General features: G+C 40.9%; 1 protein-coding gene across 4 annotated transcripts in view; it reads right to left on the reverse strand.

The window, feature by feature from the left end:
* Positions 1-423: 423 nt before the first annotated feature.
* Positions 424-24,011, reverse strand: part of SERPINI1 (serpin family I member 1) — a 78,901-nt gene continuing 55,313 nt past the window's right edge. For all 4 annotated transcript variants that reach the window (XM_007055506.4, XM_043521866.1, XM_043521867.1 and 1 more), the window contains 4 exons: positions 12,566-12,663; positions 4,062-4,148; positions 2,574-2,663; positions 424-737 (listed from right to left, as the gene is read on the reverse strand). In XM_007055506.4, coding sequence (XP_007055568.2) covers positions 661-737; positions 2,574-2,663; positions 4,062-4,148; positions 12,566-12,663 — 352 coding nt within the window. In that variant the 3' untranslated portion in view covers positions 424-660. The remainder of the gene's footprint in view (positions 738-2,573; positions 2,664-4,061; positions 4,149-12,565; positions 12,664-24,011) is intronic.

Genomic DNA, 24,011 nt, shown 5'->3' on the forward strand with positions numbered 1-24,011 from the left:
AACTCCTAGCCCCATTGAAGTCAGTGGGTGTTTTACACTGACATCGAAGAGGTCAGGATTTCACCCCACAAGTCTTATCTGAACCATCACAATGAACCAGCACAGTGAATACTAAATACTTACTTTCAGAACAGTTCACAATCAATCCAGAGAGTTAAAAAGATTTGCATAAGAGCATTCAAATAATGAATGAATTACAAGACATTACAATCTGCTTGCAAATATTTCAAGAGAGACTACATTTTTCAAATAATTAATAAAACTGGATGAATAATTTATCAAGTTTTGCCACTGGTAATATTTAAAAAACTGTAGACATTCTAGTCCGGTCTTACTGATCATGATAACTTTGAGGTGTAACAAATATAGTACTTACGAATTAAACTTTTGCAGTACAATTCACTAAAATAAGAAACACAGCTGTTGACATGTATACAATTTTATTTTAAGGACTGACACAGCAATCACAATGACAGCAACAGAACCATTATTTTAATACTGAAAGCTTTCCTCCATAAACTTGGCTTGTAAGTTAAACCATGTTAAATATGGAAGTATTTAAACAGTGTCTTAAGGTACATTGTAAAACACGGCAAACCTTAAATATATCAATTATAAACTCAGTGTGCTTATTTCCCTCCTTTTTAGTGTGTGGCATTATTAAAGTTCTTCAAAGTCATGGCCACTTGTATTCATTGCTTCTGGGTGCATGACTCTTCCCATGAACAAGATAGTACCTGAACCAAATGAGAGAACACACAAATTAGAACCACAAAAGAAGGACACACACTTCTAAACCACCCTCCATTGTTTGAAGTTATTCGTGATTTATTCATCATCTGATAAGGATACAGATTTTTATAGGGCACAATGTTTATAAATTGTGTGCGCACGTGCATTTACGTACGTACACACGCACACGTCTGAGTTTAGTATCCATGAGAGGTGATGGATTGATAGCCTTGGAGAATGAGTTCCTCTGTTTGTACTCAGAACAGGTACAGTGCAGACAGAAACAGTGAAAACTTCTCCATTGCCCTGACAATGCACCTCAACACACTCCAGAGGCTTGCTCCAAAGCCCCTGAAATCAATAGAAAGATGAATATTGACTTCATTCGGCTTTAGAGGGACCATCACTGATGTCAATGGGTAGTTCAGTGTCCACATCCATTCAGTCCTTGGCTTCTAGGTGGAGGATCTCAAGAAGGATCAACTGAAATGTGGACACCTGCCCACAGGCAACTTTCATGATAATTTCATGTTTCTGCTACCATTGAATTCCCTGGCAAGGCTCCCAATGACTCCAAAAAGAATGAAACTTTGGTCTTTTACTGGACTTGTTTCTCATTTGAAGGATACAAAGAGGCAAAAAGTTGTATATACAACTACTACTGTCCTCAGTCACTCAGTCCCCACATATAGCACGTCTTCAGTGCATAAATTGCTCACTACACACTATCAGATTGAGGGTTTTGTAGCCTTCTGTGACGCCCATCAGATTCCCCTTCCCCATCTCTCTGGAAGGGTCCCTAAGGGGACACTCAGTAAATGGACATAAGTTATCGTGTATTAAACCCTGTGTGGATGCCCTCATTCAGAAGTAATGTGAGTCTAGTTCACTGTAGCTTAATCCGCTTGGACAGTACATTGGTAGGGCGTCTCTGACACACCTAGCTCACCATATGCAAGGTTTGAGACAAAGGCTTTTAATGTTTGTACAGCACCTAGCACAATGGGCCCCCAACTCTAGGCAGTACTGCAATATGAATGTTTAACCATAAGAAAGCAGATCTTGCACATGCTGGGCCAGACTGATCTCAGATGCACGAAAACCCTTGTGACCTGCAGCGACTCAATTTTGCTCCAGACTAGGCGAGATGTCATAACAGACAGCTCCAGCTGCTGTGTGGCCACACAGTAACATGCTGTTTGTTATCCAGTCACATCCATGACATTACCAAGAACAAATTACAAATATCAAACCAAAACATTGCTTCATCAGAGGCTGTATTGCCAGCAAGTACTGTTCTCATCATTGCCTGCCACAGAATATATACCAATGGAACCAGAGAATTATTCATAACTGCAATATCTGTCCTTTCTGGAAATCACTTAGTATTGGGGCAAATTCTGCTGGACTTACTAAAGCGAAGCTCTTACTGAAGTCAGAGGGTATGTTCAAAGAATGCTGACTGCACAAGGGGATTCAGGACTGTGTCCCCTGATGAAGTCAAACTTAGAGCTATTGTTTAAGATTACAATGACAAATTTGCCTCAGCCCTCAGTAAGTTTATTGGTGAATTTTTCCAACGATCCCTTACCAAAAAAGAGCAATAATATTTTTCAGTCTATTCCTGTGTGAGGTTGGGGTTGGGAGGAGTGTTAAAGGAATGTGCATTATGAGAGATTAGTTAAAATCCCTCAACACAAAAGCATTGCAGAGCAGAAAGTAAAGAAAAAATTACTCTGAGACCAGTTTATTGATCCAAAACAGAGCGCCTCTACTGCATGGGTCTGATGGGGATTCACTGTAAACAATGAGAAAGCAGCTCGGAAACCGCATACACTTACCTGTTCTCCTGTTTCTGACCAGAAAGAAAAATGGATGATCGACTATAACCTGGGGGTACAGCACAGCCATTCGACTAATGGCAATCATTCCTAATGGAGAGAGAACACACACAAGCAGCATGTCAGGTATTGCTTTATCTTCCCCATGCTCTCCCTCTATACAGCATGTTAACTTCTTCACACGTGATATTTGTAAAGCCCATGAATAGGGATTAAAGCCTACACGACTGCACTGTCACCAACAAATAGCATGACACTTCTAATCTAAAAGGAAGCAGGCTTCCAAAGTAATTACATGTCTATGTATGCTCACAGAAGGATTAACAATGGGCAATGGCACAATTTATTTCCAGTGATGATGAAACAGCTTATAATTTACAAAAAAGCAGAACCTCTGGATAATGAAGGCCATTCCCTTTCAAAGGAAAATGCATTACAGTAGAAAATGCATTATTGTGCTAGACAGAGCTCTAAGCCTGACCCTGATACTCACATTAACTGCTTATTAGATAGAAGAGTTAAGAGTGTGGGCTGACCTTGCCATTTTTAATTTAGCTCTTTGTTGTTTACTCTATTTTAAAGAATAAAGTTAAAGGCAAAATAGATGAGGAGAGCGGCAGACTTTGGCCATTTGGTATTTTCTTATATTTGGAAATCTTCTAAGGTTTTCACTAGGGCTTTATTATTTACAAGTATTTTATTAACTTTTTCATTTTGACTGCATTGACAATTAAAAAAAACACCTTTGCATGCCAATAATCTCTGCCCACATGAATGTTAAATGCCAAGCTCAAAAGAATCACTGGGATTGACTATAAAGGATGCTGCTTTTCTCTTGCTCGAAGAATAGTACAAGTACTTATGGAGAGAAATCACATAATAATGCAAGCAAGTTGGCAAATGAAGTAACTCATTTGCAAGAGGGAGAGTCAAGATTTGCCTGTGACAACCAAGCATCTTCACCATCTGGCCCCTGAAGCATCACTGCTGGCAAGCTAGCCTTTTCCAGTTATTGCATCCCAGCTCACATCCCTGTTTAAGTGCTTATTAAAACACAACAATGTCTCTGAGGTACTTCTAACCATTTTGGAGACAACACACAGACCCTCTCAATTAGCAAATCACACAAGATGGGGAAAATAAAATAACCACAACCATTCCAAATTGCCAAGATTCAAGTTTCAGAAAGAAAATCTATCTTCAAAAATGCAGCACGTACCCTCCCACCTCTCATTAGAAAGGAAATGGGAGAAAGGAGCAATATTTTCCACTGAGCACTTGAGACACTTTATGACACACTCATATCAAGAAAATGTTGGCATTTTCAATTTCCAGCATCCTCTCCGGGAAGGAGGGACACTTGCCAGACTACATCCTCCTGCTGTATTGCGCTCAGCTTTTCGGCTCTGCACCAAGACATTTTTAAAATACTAATTAATATAGGACAGCCAGACCCATAATTGAGTTCCTGTTTTCAGAGTCAGATACCTGAGGCAGCAGCAGCTTCGGCACCTTCCTCATTAACTTCTAGGAACGACTTGTGAATTGCTTTAGCAAGGTAAAGCTCTTCGCTATCTGGGGGGAGGGGAAGAAAAAAAAAGGAGACATTTTAAAGTGGGTTAGTAAAAAGTGAAGCTTTTAAAAAAAAGCTTTATTATTAAAAAAACACCTCCAAGACCTGAAGGCAAAGAACAAATTCAACTGCAATGACTTCCTCCCCCATCTTGGTTTTAAACAGCCTTTTCCTTGTTTATATTTTTATTTAACTATTATTTGTATCACAGTAGCACCTAGAAACACCAACTGAGACAGAGCCCTCATTGCTAGGTTTCATATAAGCACAGAATAAAAGACAGTCCATACCCTGAAGAGCTTAAACTCTAAATAGACAAGGCAGACCAAAAGTTGGAGAGGAAAGGAAAGGATGTAACATTACAAGCAGAGAGTAGTTATTTGCTTCTCCATTTTGAACCAATGCTGAAAGATGCTATAATTGCTGGGAAGGAGCTTGCATAATCAGGCCCATATTTTTCATGCATATTTTCTTTCCATCCTGACTTTAAAAATTAAATGTCAGATGGTATTGCAATAGAATCACCACCAGTGATCACCAAGGATTCATCTTCATACCTAGTGAGGCCAATGGAAATGATGTAATTGACTCTGAGTTCACTGAGAGAGGGACTGAGCCTTTGCTTTCTCCCTCTTGTGTGCTCTCTCTCCCATCCCAGCAATTCAGTATGAATCTGATCCAGCTCCTACTGAAGTCATTGCTATTGACTTCAATGGCAGTAGGATCAGACCATAGAAGGGCCTGGCAATAGGCCCTTACACTCCTAGTTAGTACAATCTTTAACTATTTTCCACCCCACCCCAGCAACACAATATATTACAGAAAAAATAAATACACACTGGATTAGACCTACACTGTACATATACTCACACAAAAAGAAAAGGAGTACTTGTGGCACCTTAGAGACTAACAAATTTATCTGAGCATAAGCTTTCGTGAGCTACAGCTCACTTCATCGGACGCATTCAGTGGAAAATACAGTGGGGAGATTTATATACATAGAGAACATGAAACAATGGGTGTTACCATACACACTGTAACGAGAGTGATCACTTAAGGTGAGCTATTACCAGCAGGAGAGCGGAGGAAAAAAAAACCTTTTGTAGTGATAATCAAGGTGGGCCATTTCCAGAAGTTGACAAGAATGTCTGAGGAACGGTGGGGGGGTAGGGGAGGGGGATAAACATTGTGAAATATCTCATATCCACATAGACACGAGAGAATAAAATTGAGAGCTGGGAAATTAATAGAATATTCACAACAGGGAACAGAGTAGCGGCCGTGTTAGTCTGTATTCGCAAAAAGAAAAGGAGTACTTGCGGCACCTTAGAGACTAACCAATTTATTTGAGCATAAGCTTTCGTGAGCTACAGCTCACTTCATCGGATGCATACTGTGGAAAGTGTAGAAGATCTTTTTATATACACACAAAGCATGAAAAAATACCTCCTCCCACCCCACACTCCTGCTGGTAATAGCTTATCTAAAGTGATCACTCTCCTTACAATGTGTATGATTGGAAATGGCCCAACTTGATTATCATACACATGGTAAGGAGAGTGATCACTTTAGATAAGCTATTACCTGCAGGAGAGTGGGGTGGGAGGAGGTATTTTTTCATGCTTTGTGTGTATATAAAAAGATCTTCTACACTTTCCACAGTATGCATCCAATGAAGTGAGCTGTAGCTCACGAAAGCTTATGCTCAAATAAATTGGTTAGTCTCTAAGGTGCCGCAAGTACTCCTTTTCTTTTTTCATAACAGGGAAAAAAATCAACGTGCAAAATTTAAACTAAGAAGCCAATCATTCAAAAACCTTCTCTATTTCTGAAGCCTTCCATGACATAACCCTTAGTACACAATACCTGCAATCAAATAAGTCATTAACTGAACACACTGAATCACCACCATAAGAAAAGGCTGTGGGAACATTCTTGTAGTTGATCTTCATTTATGTCAACTCTCTCTCATAACAAAAGATAATGGTTCCAATGCTAATGTAAACAACTGAGAGGAAAGACAGCCTTGCCTATCACATGACTCCAATACATCTCATTAACTCAAGATGAGCTAGGCTGGCTCTGAACTGAACTAGCTCTCACAGTTCAACTGCTCAGCATCTCTTCAACAAAAGCCCCAACTGATTTCCTATGGGATCATATGTGGTAAAACCTACAGGAGACTGCTAAGAACTGTACAAGCTTTAGGCTTCAGTTCTAAGCTTTCAGAAATGCTGCTGTTGTCTTGAAAGCAGGGAGAAAGAGCCTCCACTGTATTATTTGTAGCACATCTGTCACAAAGCATCTGTTTATCTTATGGATTAAGCAGAACTCTCACTCATTTAGGTATTGACATAACAGCTATTAATAGAAAGATCTCAAAAATATAATATGTGAAGTGTTCACATGTGATTATTACTTTTTGCACTTTACCAAAAAGTTTGTCTAAATGGTTTATTTGCACCACTAATCCAGAGGCAGTCTTCCTGTAAAGTGACCACTCATAGGAAAGTATTCAGACTTAAATAAAATGAATTTTCTGAAGAATGAACTGCAGCGTTTTGGCATGTCATGGGGGGCGGGGGGTGTGCTCCCTCACTCTGAATTTCTCTTTGCAAGCAGTCTCCACACACCCCTACATAAAGTTCACTACAGTGCATTTTATTTACAATATATCATGCAGCTTCATGTCCTATCACCATATGGCTTTTCCGAAGCTTGAGCATATCCCTTAGATGGCGGGGTGAGGGGGGCAGGGAGAGAAAAGTCTCATTTCTCAGATTCCTAACCTTTCCATCCAGCTCTTTTCCCCCTTACTTTCCCGTTGCCCATTTAATGGTCCATAGCAGACTAACTGAATCACATTATTGACTGGTTAATCATCCAGAACTAATCAATTATCTCCCTGTTCAGCAGATGGGGAGACCCTTAGGAAGTTCAGAGTGCTGAGCCAGCTCTAGGCTACACCCACTCTGTCATGTGGAACAAGTAAATTCTCAGCAGTAAGTGCTATATGCAAAAACAGTTAGTCAATTATAATGGAAATATTCTGATGAACACTTCTAATAATCTACCTAGATAGAGGTCTCTCTTTTACATATCACTCCTATAATAGTCCCCCTTCTATCCATTGGCTGGCCTAGTCTGTAATTTTCCATTCCATCTAGTGTAATTTCAGTTACTCTAGTTGAGAATCTTTCCACAATTTGATTAAATATTTGAGCTGACCAATGTATTTACCAAAAGAAATCCTTTGTAGTAAGAAAAATGCCATCTACAAGCTCATGATAGTCTTAAACCCTAAGGAATGCTTATGCTTGATGGCTGTATGCAGTGTTGTAGCTATGTTGGTCCCAGGACATTACAGAGACAAGGTGCGTGAGGCACTACCATTTATTGGACCAATTTCTGTTGGTGAGAGACAAACTTTTGAACTTACAAAAAGCTCTCTCAAAAGTTTGTCTCTATTACTTTATTAAATTAAGAAATAGGCAAACTATGAATGTCCTTAGACATCTCCTCGGACATTCAGTGGGAAAAATTAGAGTGCAGCAACATTAATCATTGCTGTACTTAATGCTTTACATACTAATATGAACAACTTAATCTTTAAATAGGTGAGGTAATATCTTTTATTGGACCAACTTCTGTAATGAAAGAGACAAGGATATGTCTACACTTAAAACGCTACACTGGCAGAGTTGCATCACTGCAACTTGGCTGCTGTAGCGCTTCAGTGTAGACACCACCTGTGCTGACAGGAGGGGTTCCCCATCGGCATAGGTGATCCAGCTCTCTGAGAGGCAATAGCTAGGCCAATGGAAGAATTCTTGGGTCAACCAAGTACTGTCTACACTAAGGCGGTTAGGTCGGCTTAGTTACATCTCAGAGGTGCTGATTTTTTACACCCCCTGAGACGTAGCTATGCCAAAATAAGTTCCCAGTGCAGACCAACCCTGGCTTTCGAGCTACACAGAGCTCTTAAGGTCTGGGAAAGAGTCTCACACCTGGTGTGCACAAGAAAATTAGGTTGTTTTAAGGTGAGGGTTGTGAAAAGTCCCACTATGAGCAGCATAGTTAAGCCAACCAGTCCTAAGAACATAAAAATGACCATACTGGGTCAGGCCAACAGTCCATCTAGCCCAATATCCTGTCTTCCGACAGTGGCCAATGCCAGGTTCTTCAGAGGGAATGAACAGAGCAGGCAATCAAGTGAGTTGTCCATTCCCAGCTTTTGGCAAACGGAGGCTAGGGACCCTCAGAAGATGGTGTTGCATCCCATTGATGGTGCTAGGTGGATGGAAGAATTCTTCTGTCAACCTAGCTATTGCCTCTCCAGGAGGTGGATTATCTAGCCATTGAGAGAACCCCTCCCCTTGCTGTAGCTAGTGTCTAAACCATAGCATTTTAAGCAAGGGCAAGCCCTCAGAGCCTCAGAATTAAATCCACGGTGGAATAGATTGTTTATCATAAGTAGTTAACACATATGCTAAGAGACCAGTGAAGGTGAAGTTGCCCATTAACACTTCTCTAGTCACAGGACACAAAAGAGGGGTTATTGGGGGTTACAGATTGTTGTAATAGGCCATAAATATAGTGCCTCTGTGCCTTTAAATAGCAAAGTTAAATTGTCCAATCAAGACATACATGTGGTCTTAAACTCTCTCTTGCTTTCGTAAGACATAATTGTACAAAATATAAATCTTTGAACAAATAATTAATCTCATGGATTAAACACAAACAAATTCAATCCATCTGTTGCACTCCTGTGTGCAGAGCTGCTCACTGATGTTTATGCCTCTGTGTTGTATATGGAGTGAAATAAAGGAACATGCTCCATTGCACTATTGTATAGTGCATCACAGACAGACTGGGAGGGAGGGCCAGTCCTACCACCACCCAACATGTTAAGTGAACTTCCAAAATTATCTTTGATACATTCATTTTAAGATTTTTCTTGTGTTAGAGCTACAGATTACTGTGGGATCAGCATTTCCACTACAGGTCGTCAAAACAAGGGAAGACATTCTTCATGAAAAATGTGGAAAATTCATTCCACAGGTTTTTAAAAAGGCACAATTTTTTGTATATTCATTTTTATATTTCCTGCCCCCTCCCTTTTCCATTTTATGTAATGGAGAAAGACAGACAGGGTGGGCCAGAGGGCTGGAGGAAGAGAAAGAGAAAGCTGGTAAAGGAAAAGTGAACCAATTTTTATTTATTTATTTTTTTAAAAATATCTAACTTTGCAAAAAGAGAACATTTGGAAAACAAAACCTTAACATTTCTGGTGAAAGTTTCAGATTAAAACTTTTTGCTGTTGTTGTTTGAAAACCTTCACTTGGCTCTGATTCTCTGTGGTAGGTGATAGAGAAAGGAGACTTCCCATGACTCAGGTATCCATCTGGGTGATTAAGCAGCAACCCAGAAGGGCTGCAGAAGTGGTTCTCAAACTTTTGTATTGGTGACCCCCTTTCACACAGCAAGCCTCTGAGTGCGACCCCCTTTATAAATTAATTTTTTAAAATATATATTTAACACTATTATAAATGCTGGAGGTGAAGTGGGGTTTCGGGGTGGAGGCTGACAGCTTGCAACCCCCATGTAATAAGCTTGCAACCCCCAGTTTGAGAACCCCTGGGCTACAGCTTCCTGGGTGGAAGGACAGTGGGATCCCCTGAGGACAACCAAGGTATATAAAAAAAAAAAAAAAAAAACCCCCCACAACTGCAGAGCTAATGTAGAATAAGGATTGCAAGCGGAAGGCCACAGCAGGAACAACTCAACCAGTATTTCTGTGGGCACTGGGTGGCTCTGGAGTCTGGGTGCTGGATATGGCTTAACAGCTCAAATCCAGCCCAGCATAGCAGTGACAAAGTAATAATGGCTGTTTTCTTGCCACAGTCCAATTCCTAATGTTCACACCACACTGAAGTTTGGTATAGATTGTGTATCAGTTTGTTAAGACCAGTGAAGTGTTCTGGGACAAGGGAGACAGAGCTATATAAATGTAAATTACAACAAGGAACTCACTGGATCATTAATGTTGATTTTCAGTAAGTCTTGGAGCACTGGGGAAGTTCAAGAAAACTGGAAGAAAGCTAATGTTGTGACAATTTTTTTAAAAGGGTAAACGAGATGACCTGGGTAATTATAGGCCTGTCAGCTTGACATCGATCCTGGGGAAAATAATGGAGCAGCCGCTATAGGACTTAAATAAGGAACTAAAGGAAGGTAATGTAATTAGTGCAAATCAACATGGATTTCTGGAAAACAAATTCTGTCAAACTAACTTGATATCTTTTTCTGATGAGATTACAAATTTGGTTGATAAAGATAATAGCGTTGATGTAATATACTTAGATTTCTGAAAGGTGTTTGATTTGGTACTGCATGACATTTTGATTAAAAACTAGAATGATATAAAACTAACATGGCACACATTAAATGGGTTAAAAACTGGCTAAATGATAGGTTTCAAAATATAACCGTAAATGGAGAATCATCATCAAGTGGGTCTATTTCCAGTGAGGTCCCACAGGGGTTGGTTCTTGGCCCTATGCTTTTTTTTTTTTTTTAAAATCAATGACCTGGAAGAAACCAAAGTTTCAGTGATTTGTATGCAGATGGCACAAAAAGTAGGGGAGTGGTAAATAAAGAAGAAAAGTTGCTGATCCGTAGAGATCTGGATTGCTTAATAAAACTGGGCACAATTGAACAATATGCATTTTAATAAGGCTACACATAAATGTATATACATCTAGGAACAAAGAACATATATCCTGAGTGTCTCACTATAAGGCATGTTTTCTAATCCTTTGTTCATTCTCGGGGCTCTTCTCTGAACCCTCTCCAACTTTTCTACATCCTTCTTGAATTGCGGGCACCAGAAATGGACACAGTATTCTAGCAGCAGTCCTAGCAGTGCTAAATACAGAGGTACAATAACCTCTGTACTCCTACTTGGAAATCCCCTGATTATGCATCCAAGGATTGCATTAGCCCTTTTGGCCAGAGCACCATACTGGGAGCTCATGTTCAGCAGATTATTCACCTTGATCCCCAAATCTTTTTCAGAGTTCCCAGGATATAGCCCCCACCCTCCCATCCTGCAGCTATGGCCTTAGTCAATTAAGCTTAACAAAGAGAAGGGGTGACTTGATTAGTCTTTAAGCACCTACATGGAATAAATATTTAATAATGAGTGTTCCAATCTAGCAGAGAATGGTATGACACGAACGAGTGGCTGAAGTTGAAGCTAGACAAATTTAGACTGGAAAAGAAGGCATAAATTTTTAATGGTGAGAGTAACTGGTAAATTGTTCCAATGGTTTCTCCATCAATGCAATTTTTAAATAGAGATTGGACATTGTACCAAGAGATATGCTCTAGAAGTTATTTTTGGGGAAGTTCTATGGCCTGTGTTACACAGGAGGTCAGACTAGATGATCATTATGGTCCCTTCTGGTCTTAGAATCCATTAAACCATCATAGTCAGCTAATTGGCAATAGCCGATAGCTAGAAAGTAGGGACCAAATAAGCCTGGAGACTGAATCAGTTTCTCATCCGTCAGGTCAGGACTGAGTATGGGGGATCTTGTGCTACAGAACTGCCTGCTACTGTTGCGTGTAAGGGAGTAATTTCCTCAGAGAAGGACGGCACTCTGTCACTTCCTGCAGTTGTCTGCTCAACACCTTTCCTGGACTTCACATTCATTTAAAAAAAACACAAACAAAAAAAACCAACCCAGCTCTTTTTGCTGAGTCTATTTGAAATGAATTTTTAAATTTAAAGGATTTTGGTAGGTATGAAAGTGAAATGCTGACAACTGGCTTGAACAGACATGCAGCGGATGTAGTTATTTGTGCTCATGTGCCTTAATCTTAAAAACTTTTCCTTTCCAGTGCTTCTTCTACATAGAAGATGATTAACCTTACGATAGCTTTATGCTGTGGACAGATGGCCCCTGGGGTAAGAGATGACAAGTCACTTGCTGTTTGAATTCAGGCTACAAGATAAAAAACAAATCCACTGAACCACTAAGGCCATGTGTATAAGAGGCCTCAATATTGTTCATCATGCCAGTGGCATCCACCTTTTGCATAATGTTCCTTTTTCTCTTTACTCATGCAACAGAAGCATTGCCACTTATAACACCAAGAGTAGAGGGTTCTTAAGCAAAGGTAAAACCCACAGATTGGTAAAGCTTGTAAAATAATCTCTCTCAAAACTATTCTTGGAAAGTTCACAATCCAATGATAAATGCACGCTGTCAGATATTAAAAGAATGCTACAGGGTCACAAAAACCTACTATATTATTGGCAAAAACAAATTTCGCAGTCCTTTTTTGTTCTCTCTCTCAATAACGTCAAGACTTTATGCTCTATTGTGAAAGACTGGAAACAAGAGCGTCTTACCAGACATTGCAGTGAGATCAGCATTTCTGCTGAATACTTCTGTGATTCCAAGACCCTTCAAAACATCTTTCAGATCAACTTCCTGTTCTGCTGTGAACCTGGGGAGCATAACAGAGAATTGCAAAATCCAAGGATGTATGAGTAGTATTTATTTTTATTAGCATGTTTGTAAATTGCAGTTAATTGAGGTTGAAACATCAAGTTAAATAAAAAAGAAGCAAATTTAGTACTCAGATACTATAGTATGGTGCTGCATGCTATAGAAATGCTTATAAATACATATATTTATTGATAACGGACATTCATGGCTAGAATATTCTATAACTATTTGTACTGCACTAGTCCCCGAAATATGCTAACATTACATACATGAGGCATACACAAAATCCCTGCCTATAAAAACTTAGTAATGTAGTTAGATTAAATAGATAGGAGAAAAAGAAAGCTAACAAATATCAAACCGAATGTGATTAAGTTTAATCTAGATAATGGAACAATAAGTGATACAAAAAGAGTGCAGAAACTTTATAGATAGCTGTTAGCAAAAAGAAAGATTAGGAAAATAAAGATGCTATCTTTTATTTTAAGAAAATAAATAAAAAACACAGAATACCAAGAAGGCTACAGTAATTCATTCTGGTCCTGCTTCCAATGAAGTCAATGGCAAAACTCTCATTAGTTTCAATGTTGCAGCATTGGGTCCTAGACTAGGAAGTCCTGTAGTAAAGAAGTTTATCAAAGTAATAATGACAAAGGGCTACCTTTAGCTAGATTAGAAATGTCACAGAGGTCTATTGATAGATGAGAAGGCATAATAGGAAATTTTCGTGTAATAAAGGTTCTCTGTAAAATGACCAGAACATTAATTATAAAGCATTTCAATTATGCGGCCATCAACTGTAGGGTCACAAAGAGAAAGCAGAGAGTATAGAAGGGTTTCATTACACAATTTCTTCAGCAAGCCATATGGCTAGAGACTATTTTGCATTCAGACTGCAGTTCTTAGTAAAATCTCTCTCGTATACTCTTGACCCAGTAGAAAAACTATTTATCACTGTGCCATTTCTTGTAATAAAAATAATTAAACAGTCTTATTTCATATTAACAAACCACGTATAATGCAACATGTGTCAACCATCCAGCAGCAATGATCCTATTGATGTGATCATTGTGAGAAATGAGAGGTGCTGCACAGAATCCTGACCCAGCATAAAGCAGTTGATGAAGTGTGGAGATGATCTCACTGAATGTCAGGGCATGTGCAAAAACTGGAAGCTTAACGCCCCCCTCCCTCCCTCCCCAAAAATAAAAAAATCTAGAGATAATGAAGAATGAAATGAAAAAGGTCAGCTGGATTTTTCCATTGTCAAGAAAAATCTAACAGAAGAAGAAAAAGGAAAACATGATTCATATTTATGCAACAAAAACGTAAAGGTAAAAAGTGACAAAAAAAGCCAAAGAGAATCAACAAAAATTCAGCTAAACAGACGTTAATGTTCTTTACTAAGGAAGAATTTGTCTAAATGAAAAGATGATTTATGAGGGATAGTACAGGAGCAGCTACACCTTATTGGTGACAGCAAAAGAATTAAAGCACCAGGCCCAAACAACCTACAGGAGGATCATGGTGCTTGGGAGGAAAACAGGAGATGCAGTCTTCCTTAAGAATTCATTGCTTTGGCAGGATACCAGAGGACCAGCAAGTGACTAATACAATGTCATTAGTTGGGAAAGTCCCCTCTGGTGCTCTAGCAAATTTCACTGCTGTCAGCTTGACATCTTTTGTCAGAGCACTGCACACTCTTCATGAACAACATGTAAAGGCACAGTGTACAGATGAACCAAGGCAGCCAACATGATTTCAGGAAGGGGAAAGTGTCCTTAACTAGCTTTGTTCTTTGAAAGGATGCAGCACTCACTTTGCCCACAGCGATGAACTGGGAGTTCATGTAGAGTGGAATAAAGCCCCATGCAGTTAGCCAATGCAAGGCCCTTTGAACAACTTTAGCTCTGCATTAAGGGCCAAATCCTCAAGTCTTTATTCATTCAAAGCCCCTCCCGACTTCAAGGCTCTGAAACGGTGGGCCAGATTCCGCTCTCAATTATGCCAGTGTAAATCTAGAGTTACTCCACTGACTTCAGTGCGAACTCTTAGAAAGAGCTGAAAGTGCTTGGCCCTTGATGCAGGGTTTAACTGGGGTTTAAATGGTGCAGATGGACTTGCATGGGCACCTTATATAGAGGTGAACGTTCTGAGGAATATTTACTGCCATGTTACAACTGAGATAAATTTCAAAATTAAGAGCCCAAGCATGCCCCCTAATCCACCCGCACAGGGGATGACATTATTTGGTATTAGATTAGTTGGTTATATATGCATTATGTAAAGCAATTGGCTATTTTTTTTAAAAAAGAGTAAGCATTACAATAAAGGTGCCAACTAATATCTCTTACTGCCAGCATCAAATCAGCTAGATAGGCTCCCACCAGCAATAGGCTCTGACAGAGAATAAACATAACTATACACATCTGATGAAACTCAACACTGTTGGTGAACCATTAAAGTGAGGTAGAATGGTAGTGAGGGTAATGGGTTTGAAAAGCAACCTAGAGGTTGCAAAACAAACAAAAAACACAAAAAACCCCCATAAAAAACAAAGAAACCCCAACTACTGCAAATGGAAAACTTCCAACTGCAGAAAGATTACAAGGAGATATAAATGGGATTTAAGTGGATTTAAGTCTCTGGACTACTAGACCGCAAATAACATGCTTAGCAGATAAATGACGAATAATAAACTACAAAAAAAAAAGAGAACGCAAACGAATACATGAAAAGATACTTTTGCATACTAAGCTTGGAAGAGATTTGGGAGTTATTTTTGAAAAATCCCTAAACATCAAAACTGAATATGCTGCAGAAGGGGGGATGGGGCTGGGAGGATGGGAAGGAGGGGGAAAAAAGCAAAAAGTTTATCTATCATATTACTAAAGAACTATATAAAATATGGTATTGACAGTAGGCCCTATTCTCATTCAGACCTCTGACAGGGCAAAATGTTGGGTGGGTGAAGTTCACCAGAAGGCCTGCAAAGGGATCTCATCAGATGATCAGATTTGATCATCAGAAAAATGTACACTCCTAGATACGGACTGAGAAACATTACAAGTGTTTCTTGAACTTTTGAAAAACAAGCTGGCCCTTTAAAGAAAAGTGACACTAATCACACCCCATTCACTTTGCCATGTGTCGTTGAAAACCTATTCAGAATCAGCTGACTCAGTCTAGATTCTGTAGATCTTTTTAATAGGATGCCTTCTTTCTTTTTTTACATGCTCTGTTAAACGGTGAATTTACAATTAAAATATCACAATTGGCATATGAATGAACTCCCCTTGAAAATAATGGGTCTGTTCACACTTCAGGCTCTTGGAAAACTCAGGGAGACATCACGGTATCAGTTACACTCAGGTCACATTTTCAAGGATTTCTTTGCAGCTGTAACAGCTGGAGATTTAAATCAATTATGATGATGATTACTGCATTATTATTTATTAATTAATTTTTTAATTAATTAACAACAAGGGTGATGTCGTGGTGGGAGTCTACTATAGACCACCAGACCAGGGGGATGAGGTGGACGAGGTTTTCTTCCAGCAACTCGCAGAAGTTACTAGATCGCACGCCCTGGTTCTCATGGGAGACTTCAATCACCCTGATATCTGCTGGGAGAGCAATACAGCGGTGCACAGACAATCCAGGAAGTTTTTGGAAAATGTAGGGGACAATTTCCTGGTGCAAGTGCTGGAGGAACCAACTAGGGGCAGAGCTCTTCTTGACCTGCTGCTCACAAACCAGGAAGAATTAGTAGGGGAAGCAAAAGTGGATGCGAACCTGGGAGGCAGTGACCATGAGATGGTCAAGTTCAGGATCCTGACACAAGGAAGAAAGGAAAGCAGCAGAATACGGACCCTGGACTTCAGAAAAGCAGACTGACTCCCTCAGGGAACTGATGGGCAAGATCCCCTGGGAGAATAACATGAGGGGGAAAGGAGTCCAGGAGAGCTGGCTGTATTTTAAAGAATCCTTATTGAGGTTACAGGGACAAAGCATTCCGATGTGTAGAAAGAATAGTAAATATGGCAGGCGACCAGCTTGGCTTAACAGTGAAATCCTTGCTGATCTTAAACACAAAAAAGAAGCTTACAAGAAGTGGAAGATTGGACAAACGACCAGGGATGAGTATAAAAATATTGCTCGGGCATGCAGGAGTGAAATCAGGAAGGCCAAATCACACCTAGAGTTGCAGCTAGCAAGAGATGTTAAGAGTAACAAGAAGGGTTTCTTCAGGTATGTTAGCAACAAGAAGAAAGTCAAGGAAAGTGTGGGCCCCTTACTGAATGAGGGAGGCAACCTAGTGACCGAGGATGTGGAAAAAGCTAATGTACTCAATGCTTTTTTTGCCTCGACCTTGTTCGTGAAGACAAGCTCCCAGACTACTGCACTGGGCAGCACAGCATGGGGAGGAGGTGACCAGCCCTCTGTGGAGAAAGAAGTGGTTCGGGACTATTTAGAAAAGCTGGACGTGCACGAGTGCTAAAGGAGTTGGCGGCTGTGGTTGCAGAGCCATTGGCCATTATCTTTGAAAACTCATGGCGATCGGGGGAAGTCCCGGACGACTGGAAAATGGCTAATGTAGTGCCCATCTTTAAAAAAGGGAAGGAGGATGATCCTGGGAACTACAGGCCAGTCAGCCTCACCTCAGTCCCTGGAAAAATCATAGAGCAGGTCCTCAAGGAATCAATTCTGAAGCACTGAGAGGAGAGGAAAGTGATCCGGAACAGTCAGCATGGATTCACCAAGGGCAAGTCACGCCTGACTAATCTAATTGCCTTCTATGACAAGATAACTGGTTCTGTGGATGAAGGGAAAGCAGTGGACGTGTTGTTCCTTGACTTTAGCAAAGGTTTTGACACTGTCTCCCGCAGTATTCTTGCCAGCAAGTTAAAGAAGTATGGGCTGGATGAATGGACTATAAAGGTGGATAGAAAGCTGGCTAGATTGTTGGGCTCAAAGGGTAGTGATCAATGGCTCCATGTCTAGTTGGCAGCCGGTATCAAGTGGAGTGCCCCAAGGGTCGGTCCTGGGGCCGGTTTTGTTCAATATCTTCATAAATGATCTGAAGGATGGTGTGGATTGCACCCTCAGCAAGTTTGCAGATGACACTAAACTGGGAGGAGAGGTAGATATGCTGGAGGGTAGGGATAGGAGACAGAGTGACCTGGACAAATTGGAGGATTGGGCCAAAAGAAATCTGATGCGGTTCAACAAGGAAAAGTGCAGAGTCCTGCACTTAGGATGGAAGAATCCAATGCACCGCTACAGACTAGGGACTGAATGGCTAGGCAGCAGTTCTGCAGAAAAGGACCTAGGGGTTACAGTGGACGAGAAGCTGGATATGAGTCAACAGTGTGCCCTTGTTGCCAAGAAGGCCAATGGCATTTTGGGATGTATAAGTAGGGGCATTGCCAGCAGATCGAGGGACGTGATCATTCCCCTCTATTTGACACTGGCCTCATCTGGAGTAGTGTGTCCAGTTTTGGGCCCCACACTACAAGAAGGATGTGGAAAAATTGGAAAGAGTCCAGCGGAGGGCAACAAAAATGATTAGGGGACTGGAACACATGACTTATGAGGAGAGGCTGAGGGAACTGGGGATGTTTAGTCTATGGAAGAGAAGAATGAGGGGGGATTTGATAGCTGCTTTCAACTACCTGAAAGGGGGTTCCAAAGAGAAAGGCTCTAGACTGTTCTCAGTGGTAGCAGATGACAGAACAAGGAGTAATGGTCTCAAGTTGCAGTGGGGGAGATTTAGGTTGGATATTAGGAAAAACTTTTTCACTAGGAGGGTGGTGAAACACTGGAATGCGTTAACTAGGGAGGTGGTAGAATCTCCTTCCTTAGAAGTTTTTAAGGTCAGGCTTGACAAAGCCCTGGCTGGGATGATTTAATTGGGGATTGGTCCTGCTTTGAGCAGGGGGTTGGACTAGATGACCTCCTGAGGTCCCTTCCAACCCTGATATTCTATGATTCTATGATTATTATTATTATAATTAAAGCAGGTAGTCCAGAGAACAACTGAGCTGCCTGTTCAGCCCCAGCCCCTAAGCTAGTCCTTTGGGGCACCCCACACTTTGGGAATGCTGCATTACATGATATTCAACCATAAAGTAGTAGTTTCCTCCATAATGTGCAGGAAGTATGTGGGTGCATCATGCAGAGCAGAAGAACTGCATATTCCCATGAGCGCTAAAAGTATCTGTCTTCCAGTCTTATACTGGCAACTGGAGAAAAGGAGATTTACTTTGGAGCTTCAAATGCTACAAATAGGGCAAATCAAATTTTCATACCCATCAGACAGAAGTCATAGTCACTGAAGAACTGCAGTTATTTGACAGCACTTGAAACTTAAGTGGAATCTGACCAAAAGAAAACCTACATGTTAAACCTAAATGTATTCTATCAACCCTGAGACACCATAGGGAGAGTAATGCAAAAAACAAGTAAAAAACTGGACTCTTCTGCATTGACCAAACAAAACAAAAAACAAAAACACCCAGACAAGAGATAGAAGAGAAAGACAGGACTAGCTGGGCTTGAATGAAAGCTTGTTTGTATAGAATACATTGGAAAAACTGTTACATGACCTCATGCTTCCATGAGAGTGAAAAATGTCAATTATCTGTTCCCTGAGAGAGCACTAACTTGTGAACCTGATCCACTTTCAAAGAACCCAATAATGTTTATTGCCATAACACCATAGGTTAAGAGGCGAGATGACTGGCCTGAATGTGTAGTACATTCATACAAAGGGGAATGTCTAACATCTGCTACACACTTGGGAATTATTTCCTCTATTACAATAGCTTTGATAAATACGTATTCACATGTTAATATCTCTTTGGAGACTTTTATAAAGAGAGCAGATGCTGGCAAGAGGCAAAGAAGCAGCACAACAAGCCAAGTATGAGAAAGAGTCGGGGTAAGCATTAGTGTGGCAGCCATATTTTTACTAGATTTACCTGGTCTCTCTCTTCACTTCCTACCTAGAACTGTGGGCCTGATCCAGAGCTCACTAAAGTAGATGACCACGTTTCTCTTTAGGGCAGGCACCATATCATCTAGGGATAGCAAAACACAGTATCGAAACTTCTGATATGATCCAGCTTTCCAATAAATGCCAGAGTTATTGAAGATGAGCCCTGCGTCACAGATTAAAGTTATACAACAGTGAGATTTAGAGGAGGTATTTATTTCCTTGGCAGAACAGAGTCCTTAGTTTAGAATTTATGTAGAGAATTAATTAATACGATTCATTCAAAACCTTCCATGTTCAGAAAGGACAGAAGAGAAAGGAGAGACGGCCCAGTCCCACAAGATGCTGAGTGCCTCCTGTGAGCTGCTGAATTCCCACTGAACCAAATGGGAGTTGAGAGTACTTAGAATCAAAGGGGACTGGGTCTACTTTTTGCTCATACAGCAAAAAGAGTTGGAGCAAAAATTTAATTCAGCCAGAGGTTATCATTTCAAAGTTACTTAGTTTGTGACAGGAAGTTGAAAATCTAGGTTCTCAAACTGATCCATAGCACGTACTTTTATGCAGAGCAAAAAGCAAAGCAAATGAAAAAGAGGAACAAGTGCATTAATTCAGATCACAGGTAAAATTAACACCTGCCTAGGTGGCCAGTATAAGCCCTCAGCATCTGAAGCAGTGTTTTAGTCTAGTGGGGAGCCTAGGCTTCTATATGGTCAGTTAACATGACTTCAGACATATCAACCTGCATCTTAACAGGGCTTTTCAATGGTGTCAAAGATAACTCACTCATCTGAGCAAACATGACTGAAACAGCCTCCTTCCTCCCCATCTTTGTCCATCAAGACCAGGCCATAGGCATCCTCTACCTCAGCCCTCACTCACGGCAGTAAGAGCTGCTATACCCAGAGTTCTGGACATCTCTATGATCATGTCACAAGAAGAACCAGAGCTGACAAATACCAGAAACAGCAAAAGGGCCAAGGAAAGAATGAGCAGGTAGGAAAAGCTTCCCCACTCCCCTTTTTAAGGCAAACAAACTGTGGCATGTGAAACTCTGAAGAACTGCTCAGGCTGCGCTCCTGTTATTAGCCAGTAGTTCTCCCTTTGGTTCTCTTCAAATAAATTATGTTTGGGAGACGTTTTTGTAAATTAATTTCATGGTCTGTTTCACTTGTATGCAGAAGTGGATTAAAATGTTGATCACTTTAGCCCTGGTTAAGCTGGAAACAATGATTTGAAAATGAAAAATGAGAAAGTATAATTGTCCCCTTTGCTATTAAGAGAAGTAATACAGAGTTTCATTTGCACACAGATAGCACAGACAGATATTGGAAAAGTTGTGATTAACTCTGCTGTGACTAGTCATTCAGGCCCGATTACAAATGTATAAGTTTAAAAAATGTTCACTTTATAATTGGATAGTTTCTTTCAGGGGTATGAAAATTTAATTCTATTCCACTGCTGCTTTCAATTTCTCAGTGGACAGAGTCTGCAGGCCACATTTCATAACATGCCTTTTCAGTGAGAGCATAAAATATTTATGAAGTGTTTATTTAGTGCACAGATAAAATTCTGCAGATCACCTCTGAATCCTAATGGAAATCTAGCATGCTGGGAGTGCACAGTTAATCTCTGCAATTTAATAAGGGAATTACAGTATCTCTATGTTGAATTTCAAGCCCACACTAGTTTTTTTTACTAATCTGAAAATACAGAGGGAGATTAATGGCACCCAATTTTATCCAAATTCATTAACGTGTACAAAATGCTTAAAGATTGCTGGATGGAAGGTGCAAACTGAGGTTACATTGGGAGTAGTAAAAAGAAAAGGAGTACTTGTGGCATCTTAGAGACTAACCAATTTATTTGAGCATAAGCTTTCGTGACACGAAAACACGGCTGTTACTCTGAAACCTGTCATTGGGAGTAGTAGATCTGTGTTTCCCAGCTGGTTGGGATGGGCTCCTCCACGTGATGGGGCATGAAGACTAGCAGAAGAGGAGCTATTGGTTTGAGGAGGAGGAACAATAGGAGTGGGGAGGTATGCATAACCCAGCAGGACTGGATTAAAGCCTACCCACTATAGGCGCATGCCTAGGATTCTGACTCCTGGAATCATGTGACATTAGAGAGTCCTGTGTTCCATGTAAGCTGCGCGCTTGAGTGGCTGCGCAGGAGAGATTTAAGTGCTGTGCATGTGGTCAGGTGCCCCAGCTGCAACATTGCTCTGTCCTGTAGCTGCTCCTGGGACTCTCCTGCTAGCTCTGTAGGGGCAGAGGAGGGTGCCGATGTCAGTGTCCCTCCTTCCCCTGCCCCTGTACCCCATCTCTGCAGAGCAGGGGACACAGCCTGGCTCAAGACTTGGAGCTGCTGCAGGGAAGGGTGAGTGACTTTCTTAAAGAGACAGTGCATTGTTTCTGAGATTTTCCCAGCATCTAGCTTACGGAGTCACAGTCTCTCTGTATGTCTGTGTGTCTCTGACATGCACACACAGTCTCTCTTTCTCTCCCCCTCTCCCTCCCTGCTCATGTACCCCATCTCTGCAGAGCGGGGGAGGGGGGACAACATGGCTCAGATCAGAGCAGGAGAGCTTTCAATGAGTGCTTTAAAGAGACAGCACAGGGCGTCTCAGAAACTTTCTCAGCAGCCAGCACGTACGCAAGCACACATGCGCGCACACACACACACACACCCCGTCTCTGTGACACACTCACCTCCCAACACATACTTGTATTATTATTGTTGTTATGTCTTGGTACTTCCTGCAACGCACATATATTCTCTGTCCTGGCTGAAGTAATTGTCCCTATTTAACTTTTTAAAAATATATAACTATATCTAGGTTTTTTGTTTCTACTGGTGGAGCACATCTGCACGTACCTCAGTGCGCATAACAAAATTTATCCCCCAGAGGGATGGAAAAATTAGAGGGAACATAAAAAAAAAAAGGCAGAGACTTTATCAAAGTTTCTAGCACTTATGGTTGCAAAGAGCAGCTTTAAAAAAAATGTGATAGGACTGTAACAGATGCAATGACACCTGCCTGAGTCTGCAGACAACCTGGAACAGTAGTTCTGAGATGGGTGAACTGCCTCATGCCTCTCAATGGGGGCATTGCTCTGGAGGGCCCTGCCAACACCACCCCAGCTGAAGAACAGTGTAGTGGGCCCAGCCCAAGTAGATACACGCTGGCTGCTGTGCAGGCCCCCCTGGTGCCTCTCCAGAGTGCAGGGAGCAAGGGTGGTGGTGGAAGAAGTGGCTACTTGTGCTGCTCTCGGGGGTTGGGGGAGATGGAGACCCCAAAATAATGCTTTTGCCTTTCTGGGAGGGGTTTCCCAGCCTCTGCCACTCCAAGTGGTGGTGGTGGGGAGGAGGCATGGCTTGAGACAGAATGGGGTGGTATGATGTGCCTAGGGCCCTGGCTTGCCTTCATCTAGCCCTATAACTCTGGATTTGCTCTACAATCTATAGCATGGACCCATGGCTGCAAGGTTTCTTGAAAAGGACCTTCACATGGGTACAAGGGTTAGGTTAAGAGAGTTTTATTCGTTTAAAAGAAAACAGTTATAAATTATCCCTTCTTAGCACAAAGAGGCCCTTGGGTCATACGTACATGATTTCAATTAAACGTTACTGAAATAAAGAGCAGTAACTACCATTTTATGTCTTTGTTCCGCAGCAACAGAATGGTGGCAAAGCTAACAGTTCCTTAAAACCACTGGACCATAATGCACTTCAGATGTCCTCTGCCACCATCTGTTCCCTGTTTTCAAACCATTCCTTTGCCACTCCCCACCCCCGCAGTTGTTCAGTTTGTAGAGTGGCCTAAAGAAGCCTTACATAAAACAATAAATGAGAAGCACAGTTATATTCTTAGATATAATGAAATTTCAGCTAGTCTAAATTTAGAAATTAAGATGATTAAAGAGCATCTTTTCAAAAACTGCATACATCCCTGAGGGAAGTTCTTGCTGTACACTGAAAAGCTGCCACTGTCACCTAAGGAAAATAGATGCAACGGTTTGATATAATATCAAGTCAATAGACATCAGTGGACTTTGCATCAGGCCCAAAAGGAAAACAAATCTGGAGGTATTCCTGTATGTTCCTGTGCTTATTACAGAATAACCTTGCATATTACAAACGCTAAGGTTATATAACTGCAAATACTTCCTTATTGAAAAGGTAACTGGCAAGTTTGTAAGGGTCACTACTGCAACAGATGGCTACAGAAAAGCCTGACAAGAGGTTTGTATCCGATGGAACGGATCTGTCATTGCTCCAAGTAAGCAGTGTAAATCAATCTTTTAACCTTAAAATCAGTGCTGACAAGAAGAAAGGTTTCAATT

The sequence above is a fragment of the Chelonia mydas genome, chromosome 9 (assembly GCF_015237465.2).
Source record: "Chelonia mydas isolate rCheMyd1 chromosome 9, rCheMyd1.pri.v2, whole genome shotgun sequence".
Taxonomy (NCBI): domain Eukaryota; kingdom Metazoa; phylum Chordata; order Testudines; family Cheloniidae; genus Chelonia; species Chelonia mydas.